Source organism: Kogia breviceps, chromosome 1 (genome assembly GCF_026419965.1).
Source record: "Kogia breviceps isolate mKogBre1 chromosome 1, mKogBre1 haplotype 1, whole genome shotgun sequence".
NCBI lineage: Eukaryota > Metazoa > Chordata > Mammalia > Artiodactyla > Physeteridae > Kogia > Kogia breviceps.
In genome coordinates, this window is record NC_081310.1 from 136,444,210 (window position 1) to 136,470,718 (window position 26,509).

Here is a 26,509-nt window from a genome sequence, read left to right on the forward strand (position 1 = left end):
AATCTGATCATTTCACAATCCTAAAATAAAGTAATGGCTCTCCATTAACTCTACCAAGGATAAAAATTAGAATTCCATAGCAGGGTATACCAGACTCTCTAGGATCTGACCCATGGTTACCCTTCCTGCTTTATCTCTCACCCCTTCTCACATCCATCCTAAACTTAATGACCCTACCATTCTGATACTGGGGACCACACACATTCTTTTATGCTCCTCTGCCTTTGTGATGTGTTGTGTGTGTGTGTGTGTGTGTGTGTGTGTGTGTGTGTGGTGCTGAAAATTCCTTTTTATCCTTCAAACCTCACCACAAATGTCCCTACTTTCTTTTTCAAACTTTCATCACCATCTTCCGCTCTGATACTGCCTATGAGCACAGTTAAGCTCTTCCTCTTTGATGCTCCCGTTACATCTTCCACATACATCTATTAGTGCCCCTATACTGATTTAAAATGTTGAGTTTACTTGTCCATCTCGTTTCTCAGTCCTCCTGTGGGTCTTTAGTCCTACCACTGCCCTGAAGCAAAAGGAGTGAAAAGCCTGACAGGAAATCACTCAGTGGCTTAACATCCCAGGGTCAAAGTATCACTGTAGTTTACTCCGCCTCCCACTGTTCTGGTGAATTATAGTTCAGTTTTAGGACAGCCAGTCTATGCTTCATGCCTGAGAGAACATTGCCCTATGCCCAAGCCAGTCTGCTAGAAACTTTCTGTTTTTTCCTAGGACTGCTTCCAATCTTTCTGCATCGTGGATTAATTTTTCTGGATCACACCTGGCTCTGTGTGGGTTGTCATGTGTCTGGAGTTGGACCTGAGTTTTATGGGATTGAGGCAAGGGGGGTTTGCCATGTGCCTATTTGTTGTCCTCTCCTGTAGGTCTCTTCATAGATACCTACCACTAGGCTATGAGTGCCTTAAGGGTCCTGATTGTGTGATATTTATCCTTTAATCCAAAATGTCTAGTATAAATGAATATATTATTGAATGAATCAAGCATATATATTTCTCTATATTTTTATTCATTCTCTATAATTTTAATGTTTTATAATATTTAATTGCATTGCTTTAATATAACTAGCATAATTGACTGAATTTTCTAGGTTTTCTTTGCAGATATAATGGTCTAATGAGCATTTGTGTCTATATGTTTACTGTGTTGAACTATCTCTTTAGGTTAAAGAGTCTCAGTAGCATCTGAGTCTAAAAGTTAAGTGTGGCCCATGAAAGAGAAAGTGAATTTGTTATTAGTATATCCAGGGACTTGTACTGATTGGATATTAGAAGATTTGAGGTTAGCTCTAACTCATAATAGTACTGTCTTGTAATAATATTATAAATTCTCAGAAAGTTAGCTATAAAGTTAAATCTCAGGTCAGATATGTAATAATTGCTTGAGTTCTAAGAAAAAAGGTACCAAAGTGATACTAAATTATCTTCCTTTAACTGGAAATCCTAAGGTCTATATTTCAAGAATTCATTTTTCTGTTCTATTCTTCCTTTATTGATGGTACATTTTCACATGAATATGAAAGTAAACTGTAAACATCTTGAAAGTAGAGACTACTAAATCTTTCTCTTGGTGCCTAGCACTTAGTAAGTGTTCAATAATAATTTGTTGAATGAATATATGGTTGAAATTTAAGATGCAGTTCTTCTAAAATTATGCACATGAGTGGAAGAGAGTACTGGTGCGTCCCTCTGAACTGAAATCCATAAACCCGGCTTAGAGCAGGTATTGCTTCTTCCTGTAGTAGGAAGAATTCCCAGACCATATCTTAGTAATCTATAACATGAATATATTTCTGGATAATCAGGAATTGACTATTACTGTTTATCTTACTTCAAAATTTCAAGTAGGGAAAGGCTCAACTCATTGAATGTTTTTTATTATAGAAAAAAGTTAGTTCCATGATCCACAGGGAATAAGTAACTTATAGGTCAGAGCCTTTGAGATGCTTTTGAAATACTGATATCTGGTATACTTGGACAGGAAAATTCTGATTGAAAAATATAGACAATGGGATGGGTGGTAAATAAAGTTTGAAAGGCTGCCCTTAGGCAGGGTCTTTTCCAGAGGATACATCACTCTCACCTAGAAATAGTCTTTAGTTAGTTCCTAGTAAATGACTCTTCTACATTCAGAATCTTTAAATCTCATTACTCTAGAATTATATACCTGGAAAGATATTTCTCTTTCCTCCCTCCCTTCTTCCCTCCCTCCCTTCCTTCCTTTGTTATAAGTATTTTCTGATTTGGGGTAAGTCTTGTTTAACAAAAAGGAATTTATTAAAGATGATTTTATTAAAAACTGATATTTAATATCAAATATAATTGTAAGGATTGGCAAATGAATTTATATATTTGTGTTCACTTTATATGTTTCACTGAAATTTTGGGCAAAATATTATACCTTGAAAAACCAACTTGTTAGATTATTAAAATTGTGAGTTTAATAATCTTTTTTACTAAAATGATATAAAAGAAAAAGGTACCATAGTCCCTTTACCTGTTTCTGTTGAATTACAACTTTCTTCCAAGGTATAAAACCTTTATAACTGTTAATTTAGTAATCTTCAAGAGGTAGGGAAGGTTTGCAGATGTAATTTTTCTCATTTCTAAAGATGAGGAAGCATAGAGTCTTTGTTGCTTACTGTCAATTTACTTATCACTTGATCATTTCATTATAATTTTTTGGCCGCGCTGAGAAGCTTGCGGGATCTCAGTTCCCCCACCAGGGATTGAACAGACCAGGGCAGTGAAAGTGCCAGATCCTAACCACTAGACCACCAAGGAACTCCCATTTCATTATAATTTTGAATGACATTTTACATTTGACATATGGACACTTTTAAAAGATTGACCTATGAATGAAATACTATTAAGACTGAAATTCAGCTTTTCTAACCTTTAGTCCTATTATTTTTCTACCCTGGGCAGTCAGGTATTATGCTACAAGATGAGAAAAATTCTATCTTTCAACATTTCTTTTCATTTGGAGACACTAATGACATTTGGATATGGCTTAGAAGACTCTAATGCTGTATTTAAACATGTTCTTTTTTTCCCCTTTTGGAACTTTATTTCAATTTCTCAAAAGCTGATATATTTCCATCTATGATGTCAGTTTTTCTTACCTTTCACATTGATTGTGAAATTTGTGCGACTGAGGTTCAGTTTTAAAAAAAATAATGTAACTTGAAATAGTCATCCTTATAAAAGTCTAAAATGCTGAGATATTGAATAGTTTCCAACCAATTTCTGATTAGCAAGCTGTGATATGTAGTTAGAAGTCATTAAAGTTAAAACTGAGTTAAAGCTCTTATATGTTAAAAGTGGGAGAGACTTTAGAAATGGTTTAGCTTCATTCCTTTTGCAGATGAGTAAACTTAGGCTCAGGGAGGTTAAATTACTTTTCCACAGTTCAACAGCCAGAAATTGGGCAAGCTTGGATTGAAATTCGGATCTGGCTTTTAGTCCGATGTTGCTTTTAAACACATGCTCTGAAATTGGCTCTATTGTCTGTGGATGGCATGGCAGATGGAGCAACAGAGGTCTTCCATTTACGACCTGGAATTAGAGTATTGTTTTTTTCTTTTTTTTTTTTTTGCGGTACGCGGGCCTCTCACTGTTGTGGCCTCTCCCGTTGCAGAGCACAGGCTCCGGACGCTCAGGCTCAGCAGCCTAGCCGCTCCGCAGCATGTGGGATCTTCCCGGACCGGGGCATGAACCCGTGTCCCCTGCATCGGCAGGCGGACTCTCAACCACTGCGAACAGGGAAGCCCTAGAGTATTGTTTTGAGTGTGAGTGGTGTATGTGTGTGCGCACATGTGCAGTTCCTTCAAACTTAGTGTTAATAGAAGAAAGTGCTTTAATTTTCCTTACTTATGCCTTGACTCTCAACTTGAAACTGTGTCTGACAGTCCTCCTTGTCAGTACTTACATGTTCTTATACCTCCTTGGGGTTTCACTTGTTATAGCATTTATCAAACTATATTTTAATTGCACGTATATTTGTCTTTCTCCCCCACTAGACAGTAAATGTCATGCCTTGTTCACAGGTGTACCTTTGATGGCGATTAGCACAATGCCTTGCTCGCACTTAGTGCTCCACAATTATTTGTTGAGGAAGTTAATGAATAAATATTTTTTAAAAAGGAAACATTGTGGAGTAGGTATAGGGATTGGATATCCTACTGTAGAAAGTACAACCTCGGGCTTCCCTGGTGGCGCAGTGGTTGAGAATCCGCCTGCGGATGCAGGGGACAGAGGTTCGTGCCCCGGTCTGGGAAGATCCCACATGCCGCGGAGCGGCTGGGTCCGTGAGCCATGGCCGCTGAGCCTGCGCGTCCGGAGCCTGTGCTCCACAACGGGAGAGGCCACAACAGTGAGAGGCCCGCATATCACAAAAAAAGAAAAAAAAAAGAAAGTACAACCTCATATCTCAATTCAGTTTCCTATCATGCCTGGTCACATGTTCGTGAAATGAATATTCTTAACATTTTTAACAATATCTTCCCAGAGCCTACCCCCTTTCTTTTTTTTCTGGACTTTGAGGCCAGAAATATGGGTTCAAATCCCAGCTCTGTGATCTTGGGCAGGTTACTTAACCTTTTTGAACTTCTCTTTCCTTATCTGAAAAACAGAGACAATATCTTACCTTATAAGTAAGTACCTTACAGGACTACTGTGAGGATTAAATAACTTAACAAATGGCAAAGTATATAGCATCATGTTTGTGTAGTAGTTATTGAATAAATGCTCATTTCATTCCCCTTTCCCTTTTCCTTCTTCATACTCTCCTTCCTTCCTCTCTCCCTCCTTCCCTCCCTCCCTTCCTTCTTTCTCCTACTTTCCCTTTTCTGGAAATGAGAACTACAGAAAGTTAGAAGCATAGTCAAAGCTAGCTTTTTCTTATAGCAAAGGTGCTCTACTCAGTAAATTACCCTCAGCCTCAAGCTTGCCTCCAGGTCAGCCTGTTTTCTCACACTTCATTTTCCCTGCCGCATTTGTATCTACAGCTGACCAGGTTTACCTTCTGTTTCCCATGTTGGCGTGCCCGAAATCAATTATTCTGCCATATTGGTCAACATGCATTCGGTAGCAAGGTAGCAGAAAAGAGAGTGGGTACGCACAGGGAAATCTGGGCGTGCGGGAGGCAGTAAAAACACCAAGAGTTTGTGCTGATTGCAGATGGTTGTTCCAGGAGCAGAGTCTTTGGAATGACATTCAGGCCTCGTTTAAAAAGAAGGGGAAGGTCACAGCTGTTTGTTTTTCTTGCTCCTGACTGTTAAGGATGCTGCTTCATTATCTTCCCATCAGGTTATTTTGCAAAATATTTCTAACCAAGATTAGAATTAATATTTAAACAGGCCTAGTCTGAAAAAGAAGAGCTGAGCCATGTAACTGAATGAAGGAAAATGATAAAAATAAGTTAAATTATTATCAAAACAATATCTGAAGGAAAGAGTTCTCTTGACACAGGCAATCTTGTGTAGGCACAGAAAGTGAGCTATCAGGAGCAATCAGTGGTTGAATAGCTACTGGTGAGGTTCAGATTAGATAATGGATCAGCTGGCCCAGAGTTAAGAAGGTTTTCAAAAGTGTTTGGTTCAGAGTGAGACTGTTTGTTATTTATAGTCCCACTAACTAGCTGAGTGACCTTGAGCCCTAGGTTGCAAGATGCTGTCTGTAAAACAGTTATCTCCTTGTAAATTGTTGCTGTTGATATTCTTTCTTTGGTTTAAGGCCAAACTTTTGTTTAGGAGGTGGGAGAATTTAGGACCGCTGCTTAATCAGCTCACTTGGATTTCTCTAATGCTGAGTTTCTCAATGTAGTCACTTTTGACATTTGGGGCTGGATAATTCTTTGTTATGGAGGCTGTCTTGGGCACTATAGGATGTTTAGCAGCATCCTGAACCCTACCCATTAAAGGATAGTAGGATCTTCTCCAGTTGTGGTAGACAAAAATGTCACCTAACATAGCCAAATGTCTTCTGGAGGTACTTCCTCCCCCTTTTTGAGAACCACTGCTCTGATGAAAGAGAGGTGAAAAGGAGATGGTTGTCTATATACCTCTAGACTTACCCATGAAAGTCCATGGAATTACCATGAGAGTTAAAAAAAATAAATAAAATTTATTCCAAACTGAGTTTTCGACCATTTTGTTGAATGTCTGCCAGCACTGTGCTAGGCTCTGTGGGTACATAGATAAGTAAAACTTGATCTCTGACTTCGTGGAGCTTGCTTTCTACTAAAGGGAGGAAGTAATGCCTTACCAGTTCATTTCCATACAAAACTGTTAAGTGCAATGATACATCTCAACTCAATATAAGGTGCAAAGGGACTATACCTTCCCATCCCCCCCGGCCACCATCACCCCCCTCCCATCAGGGGAAAGTTGTCAGTTAAGGCTTCATTGAGAAAGTAGTAACCGTATGAGACTATATTTCAAGTCATCCAACAAAATCAATCTCACTGACATCTAAACTATAAAATTTTGACACTGTGTTTTCTGCCTATTTCTTTCTTTTTTTTTTTTTTTTTTTTGTGGTACACGGGCCTCTCACTATTGTGGCCTCTCCCATTGCGGAGCACAGGCTCCGGACGCGCAGGCTCAGCGGCCATGGCTCACGGGCCCAGCTGCTCCGCGGTATGTGGGATCTTCCCCGACCGGGGCACAAACCCGTGTTCCCTGCATCGGCAGGCGGATTCTCAACCACTGCACCACCAGGGAAGCCCCTTTTTATTTTATATGTACATCATTTTAAAGATATGATTAATGTTTCTCTAATGCAGTGTTTCCTGGAGTTTTATCCTTGGACCAGCATCACCTAGGAATTTGCTAGAAATGCAAATTCTTAGGCTCTGCCTCAGACCTACTGAATCAGAAATTCTGGGGATAGGGCCCAGCGATCTGTTTTTACAAGTTTTCCACCCCTCATTAAAATCATGTTGAAGTTTGAGAACCACCACTTTAATAATTCACTGATTATTATTATTGTTATTATTTTTTTGGCTGCGCCATGCGGCTTGCAGAATCTTAGTTCCCTGACCAGGGATCAAACCTGGGGCCCGGTAGTGAAAGTGCCAAGTCCTAAACACTGGCCCTCCAGGGAATTCCCCATTGATTATTTCTTAAACGTGTCTTATAAAATAACTTTAATAAATATATATAAGATAATATTTTAAACAAGCAGGATATAATCTACATACTCATATGAATTAAGCATGTACTCAGTACCTTTATACATGATCTCATTTAATCCCAATAACAGCCCTAAGAGGGAGCTTAGTATATAGTTCTCAGACCTGGGGTAGTTTCCAAATACCTGTGAAGCTTAAATGCATTTGTTCAGGTCTTGTCTCAGACCTACCGAATCAGAAATTACTGTACAGGGTTTCTAATATGTACTGCGATTGAGAAGCACTGAAGTATTTGTATATTTTACATACATGACTGGGGGTTCTGACATAGGAAGAGGCTGAACAAATATTTCATTATTTGCTCAGCAAATACATATGACATTTAATGATTTCTGAGACTGTCTGACTTCAAGGACTATGCTCCTAATCAATCAGGTAAATTCTATTTATGGGATCTATCAGAAAAAAAATGCTTTTTTAAAGAGAGAGAAAGCTAATATTTGCAAGGTGATTTACAGCTCCTTTACTAAGCATACAACTTTGCTATGTTATTATCATTGCTGTTCTACAAATTAGGAAACCAAGTCTGAGTAAGATTAAGCGATTTGCCAAAAATTACTCAGCCAGCAAGACCTAGGGCCAAGAGTGTGGATCTAGGTTTTTCGACTCTGAACGTTAGCTTTTCTCATGATTACTTAACTGTACACAATTTATGAATAGAATTAGAATATGGAAGCTAGTTATGTGACATTGCAGGATTAATTACCTTACTGATAATTAAATTTACTTAGAAATTGTAAAAACAAAGCTAACATAATATCTATTGTTGGATCTCATTTTCCTAAAGCTTAAAGAAAGTGTCCATGAATTATCCATCTCTAAATATGAGGACTCTAGCTTTTCTAATTAATAGATATACTGATGGTATCCTAATTCATTCCTAACTCAGAATACATTTACCAATTTTACTATGATACGGGTTTTATATTCTAGTGTAATCTGGTACCTGGACTAGTTTGCTAGCATGGCAACTGAAGCAGATAGATTTATTTACACCAGGAAGAATGCAGTTAGGATAATATGCTGCTCTTGCTGTCATAACCCTTCTAATTACCTTTGCTTATGCCTTTCCACCTAGGCTGGACCACAGGTGAAGCTCAATAAAAGAACAGTTTCATTCTAAAGGAACAGAGCCATTAGGGTGAGGGCCTTCGGCTCTGTATTTTGGATTTCTCCTTTGGGGTAGTTGGATGGCAATACAGAAAGACAGATTCTCATTAAAAGAGATTTATTCAAAAGTCCCCTTACATCTGTAACAACATATGGAATGGAAGATGTCCTGTTGTCTTAAAATCTGAGACCGCAAAGCTTAGGACATTAGGTGACAATTACTTCTACACTTCAGAGAGAGGTGCTAGACACAGCCCCACAGGAATTACTGAAAGTTGGTCAGATCACCAGTACTGTCCTCTGCCTCTGGTCTATTTAGGGGAGGTGAGATTCGATTAAGATTCTTTGAAAGGAATTCATAGGGGTAGAAAGCAATGTGGCATTTCTTTGTCTTCTTTTACAGGGAAGGAAGAGAGATGCTTCTCTCACCCTTAACTCAATTGTTGGGGAGCCCACAAGTACTGCTTATAAAAGTTAGAGTTGTCTATGAAATGGTGAATTCGTATCTCAGCCACGGGCCAGTTGCTTTTGCAAAATGTCAGAATCTAGCAGGCTTTTCCCATGCCTCTCCGGAAGCAGAGTGTGAGATTTTCTTGAGAGAACCTGATGTGTGGACCCCCGTAACTTGGAGCAAAGTGTGATAAGAACTCGTCCCCGTTGCTCCTCTGGGGAAGACAAAAACGAAGAAGCTAAGTGGAGCTGCCCTTGACAGCAGGGCAAGGAGGAAGGGGTCAGCAGTTTGTCAAGCTGCACTTCCATTGTAATTCCTGGGAACCACGTGGACCCTATGAAAAAGGGCTGCCTACTAGAGCCTGAGAGCCAGTAATGATGATTACACCTGGTTAGTTGAAGCGTTTACTGTCTATTGCAGGAATCACGTGGGTCATAGGACCTTGCTGAAGGACTCCCCCAGATCCACAGATATGTCTTGTGAGGTCCAATATTTGGAAGCCCACCATGCAGAGTGCATTTAATAGTCAAATGAGAATTATAAAGAAGACTTCCGTTTTTTGATCCCTGCCATTTCCCAGGATCCAGAAATGCGAAGGGCAAATATGGGGGTGGGGAGGGAAGAGAGGAGCATAAAAGAACAAAGCAGAGCCCTCCTCCATATCTTGCTATTGCTTCTCTTCCCACACACCAGGAGTCATTCCTGAACTGGCGGGAGGGGAAAAGCTCTAAATCGAATGTAAGATTTATGCTTTGATTTAGACGAGACTGAACGTTTTAATACCTGATGGCAAAACTGTTTTGAGAAGAAATCTGGAAGAGATGCTGTCAATGATAGAGGAGGGGAGACCTGACAGAATTTTTAATGAAGTGATAGGAGAAAAATGAAGCCCTTTCCTGATTGTTACTGAGTCCAGTTCAAGCAATAATGAATAATAAAGGTTCCAGTTTCTTTAACAGATAAATTGTGAGGAAAAGAAAAAGATGGAAGCAGATTCTGCTTTCTGAATTATAAATGATTTAGAATACTGTACAGGAATGCTTTTTTATATAAACGAGGCTAAATTAGATCATTTTTATGATACCTTCAAACTTTAAAAATCTATACCTTTTGGGGGGGTTGTGTGCCTTTTTAGTAAGCTGTGGCCAAGAATAATTTGTCAGCTCTCAATATGCTTTTGTACATAACTGGGGCTCAAATATTATTTTTGGAATACTGTCTAAATTTCCCACACCACCATATCCATATATATAATTTTATGAGTTTATGATAGGAGAGTTTTCATTATAATTCTGAAATTACATTCTTCACTGCTGACAGTGCAGCGTTTAAATCGTTGGTCCTAATAGTGGTATTAACTAGCTGGCATTTTTATTATTTTATGCCAGTAGATCAAGCCTTTTGAATGTAGGCCAGCTCAGTTAGCTAGCTCCATCATTTCTTTAACGCCAAGATACAATGTGGAACAATTTTAACAGGTAGACTCCATGATCAGTTTTTAGACAATGAGCTTTAGTTTTTTATAAAGCTTGATTATATATTGTAATATAAGTGCTAGATCTTCCACCATTTCTATTTATTTATTTATAGAAATTTTTATTTTATATTGGAGTATAGTTGATTTACAATGTTGTATTAGTTTCAGGTGTACAGCAAAGTGATTTCTCCCGCCATTTAAAAAAAAGCGTTTGTCTACTAAGGCTAATGGTCCTTGACTCTCTTTAGGTAATGAAAGAATTATATCACTGGAGTCATTATGTGTTGAATTTGGCTGTTTTCATCAGCCTTCAGGGGCTGGCCTGTATGGGTTTTTTTAAAGATTTTTTTAAAAAAATTTATTTATTTAATTTATTTATTTTTGGCTGCGTTGGGTCTTCGTTGCTGTGCACAGTCTCTAGTTGCGGCAAGCGGGGGCTATTCTTCGTTGCAGTTCGCGGGCTTCTCATCGCAGTGGCTCTTCTCATTGTGGAGCACGGGCTCTAGGCGTGCGGGCTTCAGTAGTTGTGGCACACGGGCTCAGTAGTTGTGGCTCGTGGGCTCTAGAGCGCAGGCTCAGTAGTTATGGCACGCGGGCTTAGTTGCTCCACGGCACGTGAGATCTTCCTGGACCAGGGCTTGAACCTGTGTACCCTGCATCGGCAGGCGGATTCTCAACCACTGTGCCACCAGGGAAGCCCCTGGCCTGTATGGGTTTTAAATGGGCAAAATTGAATAATGCCATTTGTTTAAAAAACTTTCATTGCCTTAGGTATTTCTTTTTGGTAAGTACTTGGGCATGATGGACATCATGGATAGTAGGTATCTAAGAAAGATTCTTTCCACAGGCACTAATCCTATCTTGCAGGTTTTGATTTAAAAAAATTCTTTGTGCAGTATTCTAAATGTGCTGGTCCTAACTCATTATTCTCTCTAGGTCCTACAAACCCTTTAGCAGAACTAACTTTAGTTAGTGTCAGGGCCCTTTCTGATTATAAGCCTGGTTATCTAGTGCTTAGTCTATTTCCTCTCCATGAACAAAGGACTATGCATCCTGTGCTTGAGACAACATAAGAAAACACAAATATTTGCATATGACCCTCAAATCACAAGTTTTAGAGCTAATCATAAGAGAAGCTCACCCTTTCTGTTTTAGAGGGTGGCAATTCACTATTCAGGATGCTGCAAGTTTTGCTTCTTACTGCCTAGGCTCATAGATCCTACAACTGTCCGTAAATATTCTTCAAAGCTTAATGTAGGATTTTGCCTTTTTATTTTATTTTTTGCTTCTTATAATATTAGTGTTGTAGCTGGGACATAGATTTGAATCTTTTGACCCTAGAAATGTTGTCTTTTTACTTCATGCTATAGATGGGTTTTTTTGTTTGTTTGTTTGTTTTGGGAAGTGTCTGAATAAGAGACTCCCTGCTTTTAATGTTTTACTGATAGATGCTTACATAATGTGAGTACAACGATAGAGGCATGCTCAATAGATTGTTTTCAATGTTCAACAAATAAAAATTTGTTTTGTTTTGTTTAAAACTTTTTAAATATTTATTTTTATTCTAAAGTTCAATGGTAATATAAGAAAAAGTAAAGACTGCGAAATATATTCCACCTGGCTATGTTCGGCAGTAGAGTATTGTTTATCTACTATTTTTTAAAATTGAAGTATAGTTGATTTGCATTGTTTTAGGTGTACAGCAAAGTGATTCAGTTATATATATACATATATAATCATATTACATATGTATACATATTCTTTTTCAGATTCTTTTACATTATAGTTCAACCAATAAAGATAGACATGCAAAAATATACATGCTGTACTCACCCCTTACAGGGTAAAATATTAAAACATATTGTACATGGGGCTTCCCTGGTGGTGCAGTGGTTAAGAATCCGCCTGCCAATGCAGGGCACACGGGTTCGAGCCCTGGTCTGGGAAGATCCCACATGCTACGGAGCAACTGGGCCCGTGCGCCACAACTACTGAGCCTGTGCTCTAGAGCCCGCGAGCCACAACTACTGAAGCCCACGTGCCTAGAGCCCGTGCTCCAGAGCAAGAGAAGCCACCGCAATGAGAAGCCTGGGCACTGCAACAAAGAGCAGCCCCCGTTCACCGCAACTAGAGAAAGCCCGCTAGCAGCAACAAAGACCCAAAGCAGCCAAAAATAAATTAAAAAAACACATATTGTACAAAAGCTTGAGCTGAGATATTAAAAGCTAGCCTTTTGTGTAATCTCCCTGAATTCCTCCCTTTCTCCCCCCTCTTGGTTGGCAGATTGAGATAGGTTGACTACTCTTTTTTTTTTTTTTTTTTTTTTAGTGTAGGTAATTGAATTTTGGCTTTTCAAAATTTTCTTTCTTTGTTAAAGGAATAAAGTCTATAGAGTCAATTCAGATTTTTTTCTCATATATTCTGCTTTCTCCAAACGCTATCTACTGAGAAAACTATTTTCATCTTGTCATTTCAAAAGTATTTCTAGGTCTTAACCCGCTATTTATGACTCTTGACAAGAAGTGTAATTAGTAGGAAACACATCTCTTAAATGCGTTGGGTCAATGAAAAAAGGGTATCTATTTAGAATTCATCATGAAGAGGAATATATTAGTGTAGGGAAGTGAGTGAAGGAGATTCTTTTCAAAGTTTTGTTTAGGGACCTAGAATTTATTCTTTTCCTATAGCCTCTGACTTAAATTTATGTATTCTGGCCAAATCCAGCTGATTATTTGAGGCATTTTCCTTTATTCTGATTTGCCTTCAGTAGTCATCTAAATGTTTAACACTTTCCTGATTACAACCAATTCTTTTTCCTGGTAAATTAATGGTCATAATTCAGAGTCCATTTCATTTCCTGACTGAAACCCCTGCCTTTAGGAAATTTAACTGGGTGTTTTAATTCTTTGGTTTATAATGAACATTTGAAGCCCAAAGATCCCAGTTTTTAATCAATACTACTATTATCGATTAGAATATTTATAATAATATGTACCATTTTAATTCATATGATAGATTTTGTATGCTAATATATTTATATTTTAAATGCTGAAATTTGGCAACATAGATGATTTTTTTTTCTTAGAAACCTAAAGTACTGTACAAAAACATGTGTGGCACAATATACCTACATTATTGTTTAGGTAGAAGAATGAGGCATTTGGTAAATAAACTATTTGTGTTAATTGAAGATTATTACATATACATTGTAAATTAATAACTGATTTAGCAAAGATTATAATACAGTAAGATGCCTACAACTCTAAAACTATGCAAAACAATCAAGGCTTTCTAACAGTGAGTCAGAATAATCACTATGAACATTTGCTATCATTGTGCCATAGATATAGAGAAGTGCTAATTAAGAAGAGCCCTACTTGTGTTGGATTCCAGAGAGCCACCTGAGTACTGCTCATTTTTTTGACTTATTGTCCTATTATGTATGGATTTAAAAAGAGGTAAAGAGAATGGTAGAGGAAACTCATGGTATGCTAGATTTTTTTCTTTGCCATTTGAGTAATTTATTAGATTGAGTAAAATTGTTTTAATTCATTGTTTAAACTCTTTTAGCTTTATAACCTTTAAGAAATCATAGAAAATGAATAGATAAATATATACAAATGATATATCACTAGGAATTTTTATAATTCTCCTCACTTAAAATGCACTTAGGGAAAATGTATTTAGGGACTCGTTTAATTTAAAGAGTCTAAAAATATGTATTTAAAGGCTATTGAAAACTAGTTTTTAACAGATCATCCTTGTAGAGAATGTCTTTGGAGCTTTATGATCATGAGTTTTTAATGTTAGATTTACTGCATATTGAAGACAAAACAAAAGCAAAAAATTAAGAAACTATGAACTATTTTGAAGCTAATATGATCTATGATCAAAGATTGAGAAGACTTAAAAACTAGAAGTGACTACATATGCTAATACCGAGTAAACAATAACTAACACTTATTGTACACTTAGTATGTGTCAGACACATTTTAAAATGTTTTATATTTACTAAAATGTTTTATATTTATTGAATTCAATTACTTAATAAATATTTATTGTGTACCTAGTCAGTGACAGGTATTAGTTTAGGCTCTGTGGGATGTATAACTGAACAATAAACAGAAAAAACCTCTGCCCTCAGGCAATTTATATTCTAGTGGGAGAAGACCCATGATAATCAAAATTAATGAGTAAAACATAGTGTGTTTTATGGTGGTCAGTTTTATGATGAAAAATAAAGGAGTAAAGGAAGGAAGGGTGTGTGAGTGAATGTGGGGTTCTTTAATTTCAAAATGGTTAGTCAGGGAAGCCCTCATTAAGACTGTGACATTCGAGCAAAGACCTGAAGTAGGTGCTAAAGACATCTGGACATCTAGAAGAAGAAAGGCCCAGAAAGGGGCAACATGTGCAAAGGTCCTGAGGTGGGAGCAACTGCACACATTCATTCTAGGTGCGACAGAGAAGCCCATGCGGCAGGAACCAGCAAGTGAGGAGGAGAGTAGCAGGAGAAGATGAGGTCAAGGAGGTGATGAGGGACCTATCTGATCATGTAGGCCTGGGCTTTTATTCTGAGGCGATGCAAAGCCAATGAAGGGTTTGAGCAGAGAAGTGACACAATCTGACTTACATTCTAACAGGATTCTTTGAACTGCTCTTCTGAGAATAGACTGGGGTGGAGTGGGGGCAAGGATTGGAAGAGGAGATCAATCAGGAAGCTGTTGGAATAGTCCAAGCAGAGACTATGGTTCTTGGAGCAGGGTTGTGTAGTGGTGGAGCACAGTGAGAAATGGTTGCATTCTGTTTGTGTCTGGAACGTACGGCCAATAGGTAGAGGAAGAGCAGAATCAATTATGTCTCAAGGCTTTTGCTCTGGGCAATGGAAAGAGGAAATTACGATGGAGATGTAAAGACCGTGAAAGGAATAGGTTTGGAAGGGGAAGATCAGCAATTCGGTTTTGGACATGTTGAATTTGAGATGCTTGTTAGGTAGTAGAGATGAATCCTCGTTACAACTCTCTGAGGTAGTTACTATTAGTGTCCCTCTTGTGCAGACAAAGTATGAGTATAGAAAGGTTAATTTCTCTTTATTCACTCAGGAAGTAACAGAGGCAAGATTCAAACCCAGGCACTCTGACACCACAGCTCCTGATTTTAGACACTGAGGGGTCTACATCTAAGGGATTTAGAAATGAGCATGGTCATATTGAGTTATGTAGAATTATAACATGGAAAAGTCCTACGAACCGTAAGATCTAGGACACCTGGCAGCTTAGGTTAAAATGGCTCTTTTAAAAGGACCATATATAAAAATTTAAGTGGGGGCTTCCCTGGTGGCGCAGTGGTTGGGGGTCCACCTGCCGATGCGGGGCACACGGGTTCGTGCCCCGGTCCGGGAGGATCCCGCGTGCCGCGGAGCGGCTGGGCCTGTGAGCCATGGCCGCTGAGCCTGTGCGTCCGGAGCCTGTGCTCCACAACGGGAGAGACCGCAGCTGTGAGAGGCCCGCGTACAGCAAAAAAAAAAAAAAAAAAAAAAAAAAAAAAAAAAAAAATTTAAGTGGTTAGCACTATGTCCATGTCCATCTCTATCTCAGTGTCTGTTTCTCTCTCTCTTCACCTTTATCCTAGAGATCTACTTCTCCATACCTGCCTGGCTGGAGTGGGAAAGAGTTTTCCATACTACACAGCTCTGTGTAGCTGTGGAAACAGTTCCTATTTTGATCACTACAAATTTCTGGCACTGTTAGTCTCAAGCTCTCCAGTGTCTTAGGTTCAAAGAAGCTCTTGTGCTTCCTGATTACTTCCTGAATGTTGAACCAACATCCTTGTTTCCTAGGAATCCATAGGTTATGGCATTATTCAGGGTTAGTATATCTTTACAGTTCCACTTGGCTCAGTGTACTTATAATTTAACTTACCACATGGCAGCTGTTTAGGTGTTCTTTGTCAATTAATTTCCACATATTAGCCTAGCCCAGATAACTTGTGTTGCATTGTACAGTATATAACTTAGCAAAACAAATTATTGCAATTTAAATATATACTCTCTGTATTAGGTAGGATAGCATTAATGTGGACTCCTTTATATAGTTCATCCAGACAATTGTGGAGTTAAAAAATTTATTTGTTAAAGAATTACTTATGATCTGAGCTAAGTTTCCTACTAGTTCATAGAAAATGTTTTATATCTTGGCACGACATTCCTAGAAATATGTATTTGTAAATGAATGGCTGACATACCATTAACTATTCAGCGATACATTCACCAAATCAATACAAATGTAGCACACTGTCAATAATATGATTCATTTGTCAGTTGGTGTTTGGTCCTGTCAGAGTAAGTATGATATTATAAAAGCTAAATTTTTTCCTTCCTATATTGTATGCTGTGTTGCTGCATGATTAAACCAAATTGTTAAAGTCTGACCTCATTATATTTCATACTTACAAATAATAATACATGTGGCTGGAAGCAATTAGTGAAACAATATAATTTGTTGAGGGAATTTAATCTTAGGGTGCATTGAAACAATGAATGACTTGGAGTTAAGAAGCTTGATTAACTATTAAAAATGTGGAGGATGTAGAAATTAAGCAGTTTTAGGAAAAGAAAATGATTTTTGGATTTCTACTTGTGTAAATTTTAATAAGCATTTTAATGTGTTATAAGTGTTCTTTAGAAAATGGGAGTGATAATACCCCTCTTCCCTGGACTATGCTTTTTGGAGTACCTGTCCCTAAGACTTCCTCATTCTTCATTGTCCTTGTTTATGACCCTGAAGGAATGTGTTAGAGCTACCATTCACTTAAAGACCCAGCAGGCTCTCTTGTGTTGACTCCTATTAGTTCTTAAGCATGTGGCATATAGCTATTCATAAATGCATAATCAAATTTTTTCCTTTTGTGTCTTTCATTGTTTAAATAATTTTCATGCGTTACTTATTCCTCCAATATGGGCTTACGGCTTCTGCTAATGACTGAACCTAGGAGAGAACAGAGCCACATCTAGGAGGGATGTTCTTTGCAAGGTAAATAGCATTGCACTGATCTTGACGGGTGCAGGTGTTGGATTATGGGGTGCTTACTGTAGGAGTGAAGCTCCAATAGAGGTGGGTCACTGAAGGTTACTTGCTCCACAGTTTTGCCTAAGAGCCAGATCTACTTCTGCTCTTACATTATTAAGCAATTTGCTTTATCAGCACTGCTGGGTTACAGTTTAGTACCAGGAATATTTATTATTTTAAATAGTTCATCAAGATTTATCTGTTATTTAAAACTGCAAAACTTTCAGCTGACACAGAAGAAGAAAAGGTCTCAAGTTTAGTGACAGATAATAATTTACTATTAGGGTATTCTTTCTTAAGTCAGATAGACTGAAGCCAAGTAGCACTATGTAGATCATTTACTAAACAATATCAATGTATATTTTCTGGGCAGGCTTCCTTGAGATTAGATTGCTGCAATGTAGTCTATCTGGAAAAACTTTTGAAAATGCAACTTAGAAAATGAGAGAGCCCTGATAAACCACAGGGAGAACACTGTTTTTGTCCTCTAGTTCCACAGTTTACTCCGAGGTGCAATTCAAGGTGTTGGCTTTGATGTATTCTGCTTTCTTGGCATGTTCTCTTTTTCCAAATGCTCCTCATGAAGCTTATTCAGCTGAGACTGAAATGAGTTGAGACTTTTGCTGACAGTCTCTAGCCATATTTGCTGATGAACTGGGTGTACCAGTGCATGGGGTGCATAATTATCTTTACCATAAATATTAGAACTAGGTAGAAGATGCAAGCCCTATATTTGAACCTCAGTATGGTGAAAACATTGTACATATTTCTCAAAGCAGCAAACGCTCTCATAGGAAGAGGAAGGAAACATTTTTTCTGGCTTCATTACTTGAATTATACTCCATTTAATTCTTGTACTTATTTACATAATATTTATTAGAGCAGCATCTATTTGTTTCATAAAATAAACCTACATCATTTTTGGTGGCAGCAGGGCCTATTTGGGGTGGAGTCATTTCACTTGTATATGATCACTGCCACCTTTAGGAGTCAGAATCACACTCAGCAACATTTAAGCACATTCATTTTACATTACTTGTGATGGGGACACGCTAAGGAATATTTTCATTTATCCATGCATTGATGAACATTAAATTTTATTGAAATAATAAATTCATTGGTTAAAAAAGTCTAGCAATACAGAACAATTTATAATAAAAGCTACAATATCTTAGAGATACAGCAGTAACTAATAGAAGAATCAAAACAGAAACTGTTAAAAGTTGGTCACCTCTGAGGGTAGGAAAGGGTGTTGTGCCTATATATACACATACCACTATACCTTGATTTATTTAATTTTTAAAAGTTTAACTTTCTTCTTGATATGTTAGATTAGAACTAAATTTATTTGCACCACTGTTCATGTTCCCATTCCCCTTTATCTACATATAATTAATTATATCAGTACAGTCTGCCCTCTGTATCCACGGGTTACAAATCTGCAGATTGAGAGGGCAGACTGTACTACACCATTGTCCATAAGGGACTTGAGTATCCGTGGATGTTGGTATCCAGGGGGTCCTGGAACAAATCCCCTGTGGATACCGAGGGACAACTGTAGTCTGTTTCCATACAGATTACCTTTGGTACTTGAAAAACATAATTACATCTTCACTTCTTATTCCATTAATCATGGACAGTACTCTTAACTACCCACTTTGTAAGATGAACACATTATAACTCTAATTCTTCCATTTCTTTTCATCTTCTACTTCCCAATCTTCCAAGTCAATAAAACATTTCCATTAATATTTACTGCAAAGCCATATATAGTGTGTTGGTATTACACTTCCTTCTCTATGGATCTAATGTTAGGACTTCTCTGTCACCCAGCAGAGAATGTTCATTCCTAGCATCAAATTGCAATGGATTATCTGTTTAAACATTCCACCAATAGACTTTATCATATCCTTACCTCTTTCAGAGTTCTCAATCCATTCAGTCACCCTGCCTTCTTTTCCTCCTGGGGACCTCCCTCCTGGGGCACTGCATCCTCTGGGTCCAGTCTGTAGTGGCTCCTCTCTAGGGCCTTTCCAAAGCTGTCCTCCTGAGACTTAACTTTCACTCTCTTGAACAGCACTCTCTGTTTTTTGGATCTTATGTTCTTTTCTATCTTACATCCTCAAGTTAACTTCCTGAGGAAGGATGCACAGGAGGAAAGCATCTTGTAAACCAGAAATGTCTTTATTCTACTTTCATGCTTAATTGCCCCATTCATTTAGCTGGAAATAGAATCCTTGGTTGAAAATCATTTGCTTTCAGAACTTTGAAGGTATTGCTTCACTGTTTTCTAGCACTTTGTTTTGTGGATGAAAAAAATCTGATGTCAGACTAATATTATTTGCTGATTACCTGTTTTTTTTCTCTCTGGAATTTTTTAGGACCTTTTCTTTATCCTTTGTGTTTCAATCAAACAATTTATATATGTATGTATTTACTTTAGCTCTAAGATATTTTCTTATATTATTTCTTTGATAACTTTCTCCCTTCTATGTACTGTCTCCCTTTTTCTCCAAAATTTATTAGTGGGTATTGAATATTCTGGATTTATCCTCTTTTTTTCTTTATTCCATATTTTCTGTTTCTTTGTCCCACTGTTCTATGTCCTGGGAGATTTCCCTGGTTTTATCTTCTCATACTTCTCTTGAATTAGATTAGTCATCTAAAGCACTTTTTTGTTTACTTTTAAAAATAATACCTTCTTCCTGTTTATGTTTTCTGGAATCTCTGAGAACAATATTTTGACGTTTTAAAAAGTTCTCTTAAATCCCCTGGATTATCACTGCTTCTCATGGGGTCATTTTTCCTGCTAGTTCATCTTTTTCTTTCTTCTTTAACATTACAGGCTTTACTCAAATGTCTAGTGATTTTGGTGGACTGTTTATATGGAAGAATAAAACTGACTGGGGGCTCTGGGTGCATGAGATGGTTTTCTGACTGGCATCCTCTGCTTTTGGGTTTGTGGCTGGGGTACCAGCCATTAAGCTTGGGAATCTCTAATGACCAGGCCAGGGAAGGCTTTAATCAGCCCTCTAACACTTAGACTCCCTGCCTTAATTCTTAGTATGATCAGAGAAGATAGCTCAGATCTTTGTGCTGGGTTACCTGCCTGGCCTCGGGCAGTCTTACTTCCTGGGATGGGGGAGGGGCTTGTACAGCTTGACTCTTCTCTAAACCAAGGATCAGTAAATGTTTTCTGTAAAGGGGCGATAGTAATATTTAGGATCTGTGGGCCACATACAGTTTCTGTCTTTTTAAAACAATGCTTTAAAATGTAAAAACCATCCTTAGCTAACTGGCTGTAAAAAATAGGTGGTGGCCTGCAGTTTGCCAACTCTTGCAAAACAGACCTGCTGTTAACCCCTGTTTTCTGCCCTATGTTTCACTCTCAATTTCTGAGTCTCAATCCTGTCTGGGACTGGGATTTTATAAAGCAGTTTAAGCTCCCCTCCATCCCTCCCCCTCCCACCCCCTCCCACCCCCCTCCTGATCTTCAGCCTTTCTCCCTTTGTATTCTGGCCTGTTTCTTTCTTCTCTGATTTCTTGGTCAGTAGCCTTCCATCTACTTTCTGATTTCCAAGAATCTGTTGAAAATTCATGTCCACTAATGGCTCCTTCCCTGTTGTGTTTTGCTGTTTTGGTAGATGCAGGTGGTACCTATATCCTCTCATCACCTCCCAGTTTTCCAGTACCCATCCCATCTTTCATTTGCCAGCACCGGCAACTTTTAGCGTGAGGGTGCCGTCTGGCTGTAGGAGCTTGCTCTGCCTGCACGTGCAGGCCGGCTAGAAGAGCCAGGGTGTGTCCCCTCCCACCAGCCCTCAACCAATGGCTTTCAGGAATTGGTGGGTAAATACCCCAGCTTCCTTGCTCCTCCGTTGGAGTATCTCTGAGGTGCGAGTTCTCCACAGGCTCCAGAGTTGCTGAGCAGGATTGAGCCCCAGGTGCTTACAGTATCTTGTTTGATAATGAACCCTTTATTGGCTCTCCTTTGTTCCGTGACTCACGTGACTCACACTCTCCCTCCTCCGCTGAAGTTTCCTGGATTCCTTCTCACATAAATTGGTTGAATTCGAATGCTTATCAAGAGCCTGCTGCTGAGGAACCAAAATGGAGATATCATGGGTTAGTTTTTTTTCCCTTTATTATAATTTTAATTAAATCTCAGGTAGAGGGAACAGATAACTTTGAGTACTTTTATTATACTGAATCTGAATCTGATTAATCAGTATTATATTGAGTATTTACCATGGGCCAGGCATTATCTGTGGGGGATAGACTCATGAATTAGCCTTGAATTCTAACATGCAAGGAGCTTGTGTTCTACAGGGTAGATAATCCACGCAGTAGAATGTTTGAAGTGTTCTTAAGAGAGGCTGAGATGTACGTGTCGTGGGGCTTAGCAGGCATGAGAAGTTATTTGCAGATGGGTGATCAGGGATGGCTTCAGGAGGGGAGTGAGATGAGAGCTGGGTAAAGGAGAAATCAATTTGAAAACAGAATGCTGGGGCTGGGCATTCCTAAGGGAGAAAACAGAATGAACACAAACCCTCCTCAAGAGGCATGTGAGGAGGACTGGTTGACTCAAGAGAAGCCTTCTATTCCTGAGAGAGGACAGAATGATGTAAAACAAGCATGAGTACATATAAAAACACAGATGTGTGTGTGTGTGTGTGTTCATTAATTCAAACTGTAAGGAGATGTTCACATGAATATTGATGGAGGTTGCTGATAATTGATTTATATAATTAGGAGTTTAGATTTGATGTGGGAAACAAACGGGAGCCATCAGATTCCTGTGAATCCTGAAGGGAAATTAAAAACTTATTTAAAGGAGAATGTTGTGACTTAGGATGTTTTATTTTTGTGAGGGATAGATGGAACGGAGATGAGGAAGAAGCTGTTGCAGGTGAGTGTGATTTTTCAGTCTGCATCATTGTGGGAGACTGTGGGATTAGGAGTCTAAGGGCTAATTTGAGAAATATGGAGGAAAAAGCTGAACTGCTAAAGGAAGAAAAAACAGAAGTATGGAGAAGGGGGAAGCAAGGAAAAATTCTAAGAAACAGGTCAAGTTCTTAGGAATCTCTCAAAGTAGGAAAGATACTAGAGAGAGTAAAAAAGAGAAAGGCCTGCATCTGGACCAGTTAGAATTAAGAAGGTGAGCTAGATAGGTTATTGGGAAGAATTCTGCTTTATCATCTACTTATCCTGTCACTATTTCTGATCATTTGTGTCCTTCAGAACAGTTGGTGAGGAACTATGTAAACCTATTGAAGGTTAAGCTTTGGGTTCATTTTGAAAAAAAAAAAAAAAGTTCTTTTTTTTTTTTTGGTTCTAGTTCTTAAAGAAGTTTCAATGGGCATAATTTAAAAAATAGAAAGTAATACACCCTTCATTGATAATAAAGTCTTGAGCTTAAGTGAGACTCCTAGAGCTTTCAAATTGTACATTAGAATTTCTATTTAAACTGATTTACTTCTGTAGCCGCAACAGTTGATCTGCTGACTTCCATGTGAAGGCTTCCTGTATGGAGAAAAAGTATAAAACAGAATTTAATGCTTTCCCACAATGTCAATTTCTTAGGTACCAAGCCACAAATTACCATTATTAGTGGGGAAGGACACCCTGTGTCTAGCTACATGTATTTAACTATATGCTGAAAAGACTGTTCATTACTGCAATTGTAAGGTAGCTGTAGCCATACATTAATAAGTTATGAGCTACTATCTCAGCAAAATTACTCTACCAATAATAAGTAGCCTATGTTCTATTTTTCTTCTCCCTTGGATACCTGTATGGAATAAAATTAATTCCGAAAACAAAAATATTCGAGAAGTGGGAAAGCTTAAATTACCGCATAAATGGCCTTCGCCTCCCTTCCCCACCCTTATTAAACAGCATTTATTGATAGAATTATTCTAGCATGTAAGTTGCTCTTTCAGACCCTAAATCTTAAACCTTTTTTTTTTTTTTTTTAAATTTCACACATCCCTTCAAGGTCACCTCCCACTGTCTTTTCTGTTAGCAACTGCTATAAATGGTATCACACTCTTCTAGTTTTCTACATTTTTACCTATTAGTCATTTACCCTGAAGATTCTTTTCCTTTCTTTTGCCATCCAACAATATGGAAGCAGGCTACTCTATAGGAATTCTGCTCTCTTAGGATTTTGGAGCGAACAATTCCTCAAAAGCCCCCAGGTATCTTAAGAACACCTTTTTTTTGGATCTCACCCATTCTTTTTAAAAAATACATCATTGCTTATAATCTACAATAATATAATTAGAATATTGCTGCTTGGTTACTGTCAGATATTTCTGCTTAGCAAATTATATGAAAAGTTCTAATGCCAGGACAGGGGGTACATCTTCTGGGGGGAACTTCTGAGGTTATTATATATGGAGTAGAGCTGCACTTAAGAAGGTAGCACATTTTCCTTGCACGTCTAGCTTTGGAAAAAAGTGCAGCATCCTGAAGAAACCAGGGATACCTGAATACCTGCAGAAATTGTATGACTTTGTCTAAATTTATCCACTGCCAAGATCATGCAATCATTAGGCTTAGGAGCCTGAAAGAGACCATAGAGATTGAGTATCCACCTTTGCATCCATTCAACATTCCCATCCAGTACTTGACCAGTGAAAATATGAGGTAGAAATGGAGTAACTTTCTTTTTTTTTTTCGAGGTACGCGGGCCTCTCAGTGTTGTGGCCTATTCCGTTGCGGAGCACAGGCTCCCGACGCGCAAGCTCAGCGGCCATGGCTCACGGGCCCAGCCGCTCCGCGGCATGTGGGATCTTCCCGGACCGGGGCACAAACCCGTATCCCCTGCATCGGCAGGCAGACTCTGAACCACTGCGCCACCAGGGAAGCCCGAAATGGAGTGACTTAACGTAGTAGCTAAAAGTGTGGGCTGTGGAGTCAGACATTGAAATCTAGACTTTACACTTAAAATTATGAATTGTAATCCAATTTGGACAGGTTAATTAACTTCTTTTGCTTTACTCCTCTCAACAGTAAACTAGGGATATTAATACCTACACCATGGAATCACTGATTAAGTTATGTCCTGGACTATCTTAAATATTAAATAAATGTAAGCTGTTATTTGGTATTTTCAGAATATGTAAGGACCATTTCTTTAAGTTTGTGCTAAAATCTTTTATTGACTCTAGTCAAAGAAATGCATTGTCTGTCCAGCTTTTTGAATGAAATATTTTCTGTTGTATTCTGCATTGTATCAAACTAAACTACTAACATAGTTCACACATCATTCACATGTATACACATGTTTAAGTTATTTAAAAAATCTAGCTACATTTTCAGGAAGGTTTTAATAAAAAGGTTGTTAGAGGTCCTAAAAATATTTACCTTTTAGCAGGATGGTTTATTTTCATGCTGATGTTGGAGCTTTGGGACAGTGCTATTTTGCATGACTGTTTAAAATTACAGTAAGAAAGACAACACATATTCTGCTTTAACTGTAGCTGGAATTGACTTTTTTTTTTAATAGACTCAGTCTCAGACCTTTGAAAAGTAAAGGCATTTTTATTGCTAATTTGATTCTATCAAAATGACTTCTGAATCTCATAGAAGAATTTTAGTTGTTACAAGTAGACTTGAGGTGACAATCACATGTATTTTTATCATAATAGAACAGTACTGGGATAAACTTCTGCCCCTTTTAATTTTATATGAATTGGTACTCTAATTATCGGGCACTGAGTCTCAATAACTTCTGGTGCTGTGGCATTCTGTTTTCTCCCAGTTCTCACAGGCTTCAAACACTGATTTCAGAAGTGCCTCATTACTGCATAAAGTTCCTGGTTCATTGTCATGACCAGATAGCAAGTAGAATGTATGCTATTTAAAGACAGCAAAGTTTTTTTCTTTTTAGTTTTTTTGTTATTTTTGTTTTTTACATTTGTATAATACATTAGTGTGAAAAATAGCACCTTCAATATTAAGTTTTGGAAGCCAAATTGAATTGCACAAAATTTCAAAAGTTTGTGTCTCAAATGTTACTTTACTACTTATAAAAATCTATCTATACCAGGTAGGGAGAGCATCTCATATTTATTTAGTAGCTTTCCAGTACAAGGCACTTCAGATACATTGTATCATTTGATTCTCGTAATTGTTCCTAGAGGTAGGAATTACTACCCTCATTTTATAGAGGAGGAAACTAAGAATCGAAGAAGTAAAATGGGGCTTCCCTGGTGGCGCAGTGATTGAGAGTCCGCCTGCCGATGCAGAGGACACGGGTTTGTGCCCCGGTCTGGGAAGATCCCACATGACGTGGAGCGGCTGGGCCCGTGAGCCATGGCCGCTGAGCCTGCGCGTCCGGAGCCTGTGCTCCGCAACGGGAGAGGCCACAACAGTGAGAGGCCCGCGTACCGGGGGGGGGGGGGGGGGGGGAAAAAAAAGTAAAATGATTTGCAAAACTAATAAGTGCAAAGCAAGGACTTACTTGAACCTGGACCTGACACTACAGACTTTCCACTGTACTGCCTGGAGCGAAGGAGAAAGGAATGTGTGTAGTGAAGTATGGAAATGAATAGCACCATCTGGAAGGGCAGTTTTGCCAAGTTCTAATATGAAAAGTGCTGGACCTCATTATAGCAAACATTAACGTAAAGTTGAATCCCTTTACTGAATGATCCCACTCTTACACAACACTCTGAAATACATTTTAGTTATGAGTTCCCATCCATGAGGGTAGGGTATTGGCCATAATTGCTGCTCCTGTAACTTTGTACATTAATGGCAATTTTGTGAGGCTAGGTGAATTTTCCTATTTAGCTAGAGCTTGATTGTTCTCTCTAGACTTCCCTTAATTTCCTGCTGAGATCTTATTAAACATTTTGAGGATGAACTAATCAGTGTTTTGCATCCTTTTAATGATGTGAATGCTTTTTCTTCAGCATAATTTAATGTGAGACTATTAAGATGGAAATAGATCGAAAGACTCCCTCACCAGTTTCATCTCTGAAAATGGGCTCGCTTAGTGATGCTGATGGATAGGCAACCCCATTAAGGTTTAATATGAGGTAGAAACTTAAGATAAATGTTTGTAAATGGGCAACAATTTATAAATAACTTTTAGTCATTCATTCTTTCATTCTCAAAATTAATGGTTCCATGTCACTTGTACATACTGAAATTCCTTCTGGGGGTATTATGAGAGGAAGATAATCTATTCAC

At 38.3% G+C, this 26,509-nt stretch overlaps 1 protein-coding gene across 5 annotated transcripts in view; it reads left to right on the forward strand.

Moving 5' to 3' along the window:
* The window catches only part of SLC44A5 (solute carrier family 44 member 5), a 384,424-nt gene that overhangs the window by 10,312 nt on the left and 347,603 nt on the right, over window positions 1-26,509 (forward strand). The window contains exon 1 of one of the 5 annotated variants that reach the window (XM_067005698.1): window positions 21,390-21,430. The exons of the other annotated variants lie outside the window; for them this stretch is intronic. Within the exon in view, the coding sequence (XP_066861799.1) occupies window positions 21,427-21,430 (4 nt within the window). The 5' untranslated portion in view covers window positions 21,390-21,426. Of the gene's footprint in view, window positions 1-21,389; window positions 21,431-26,509 lie in introns of those variants that run through there. 5 annotated transcript variants of the gene reach the window in all.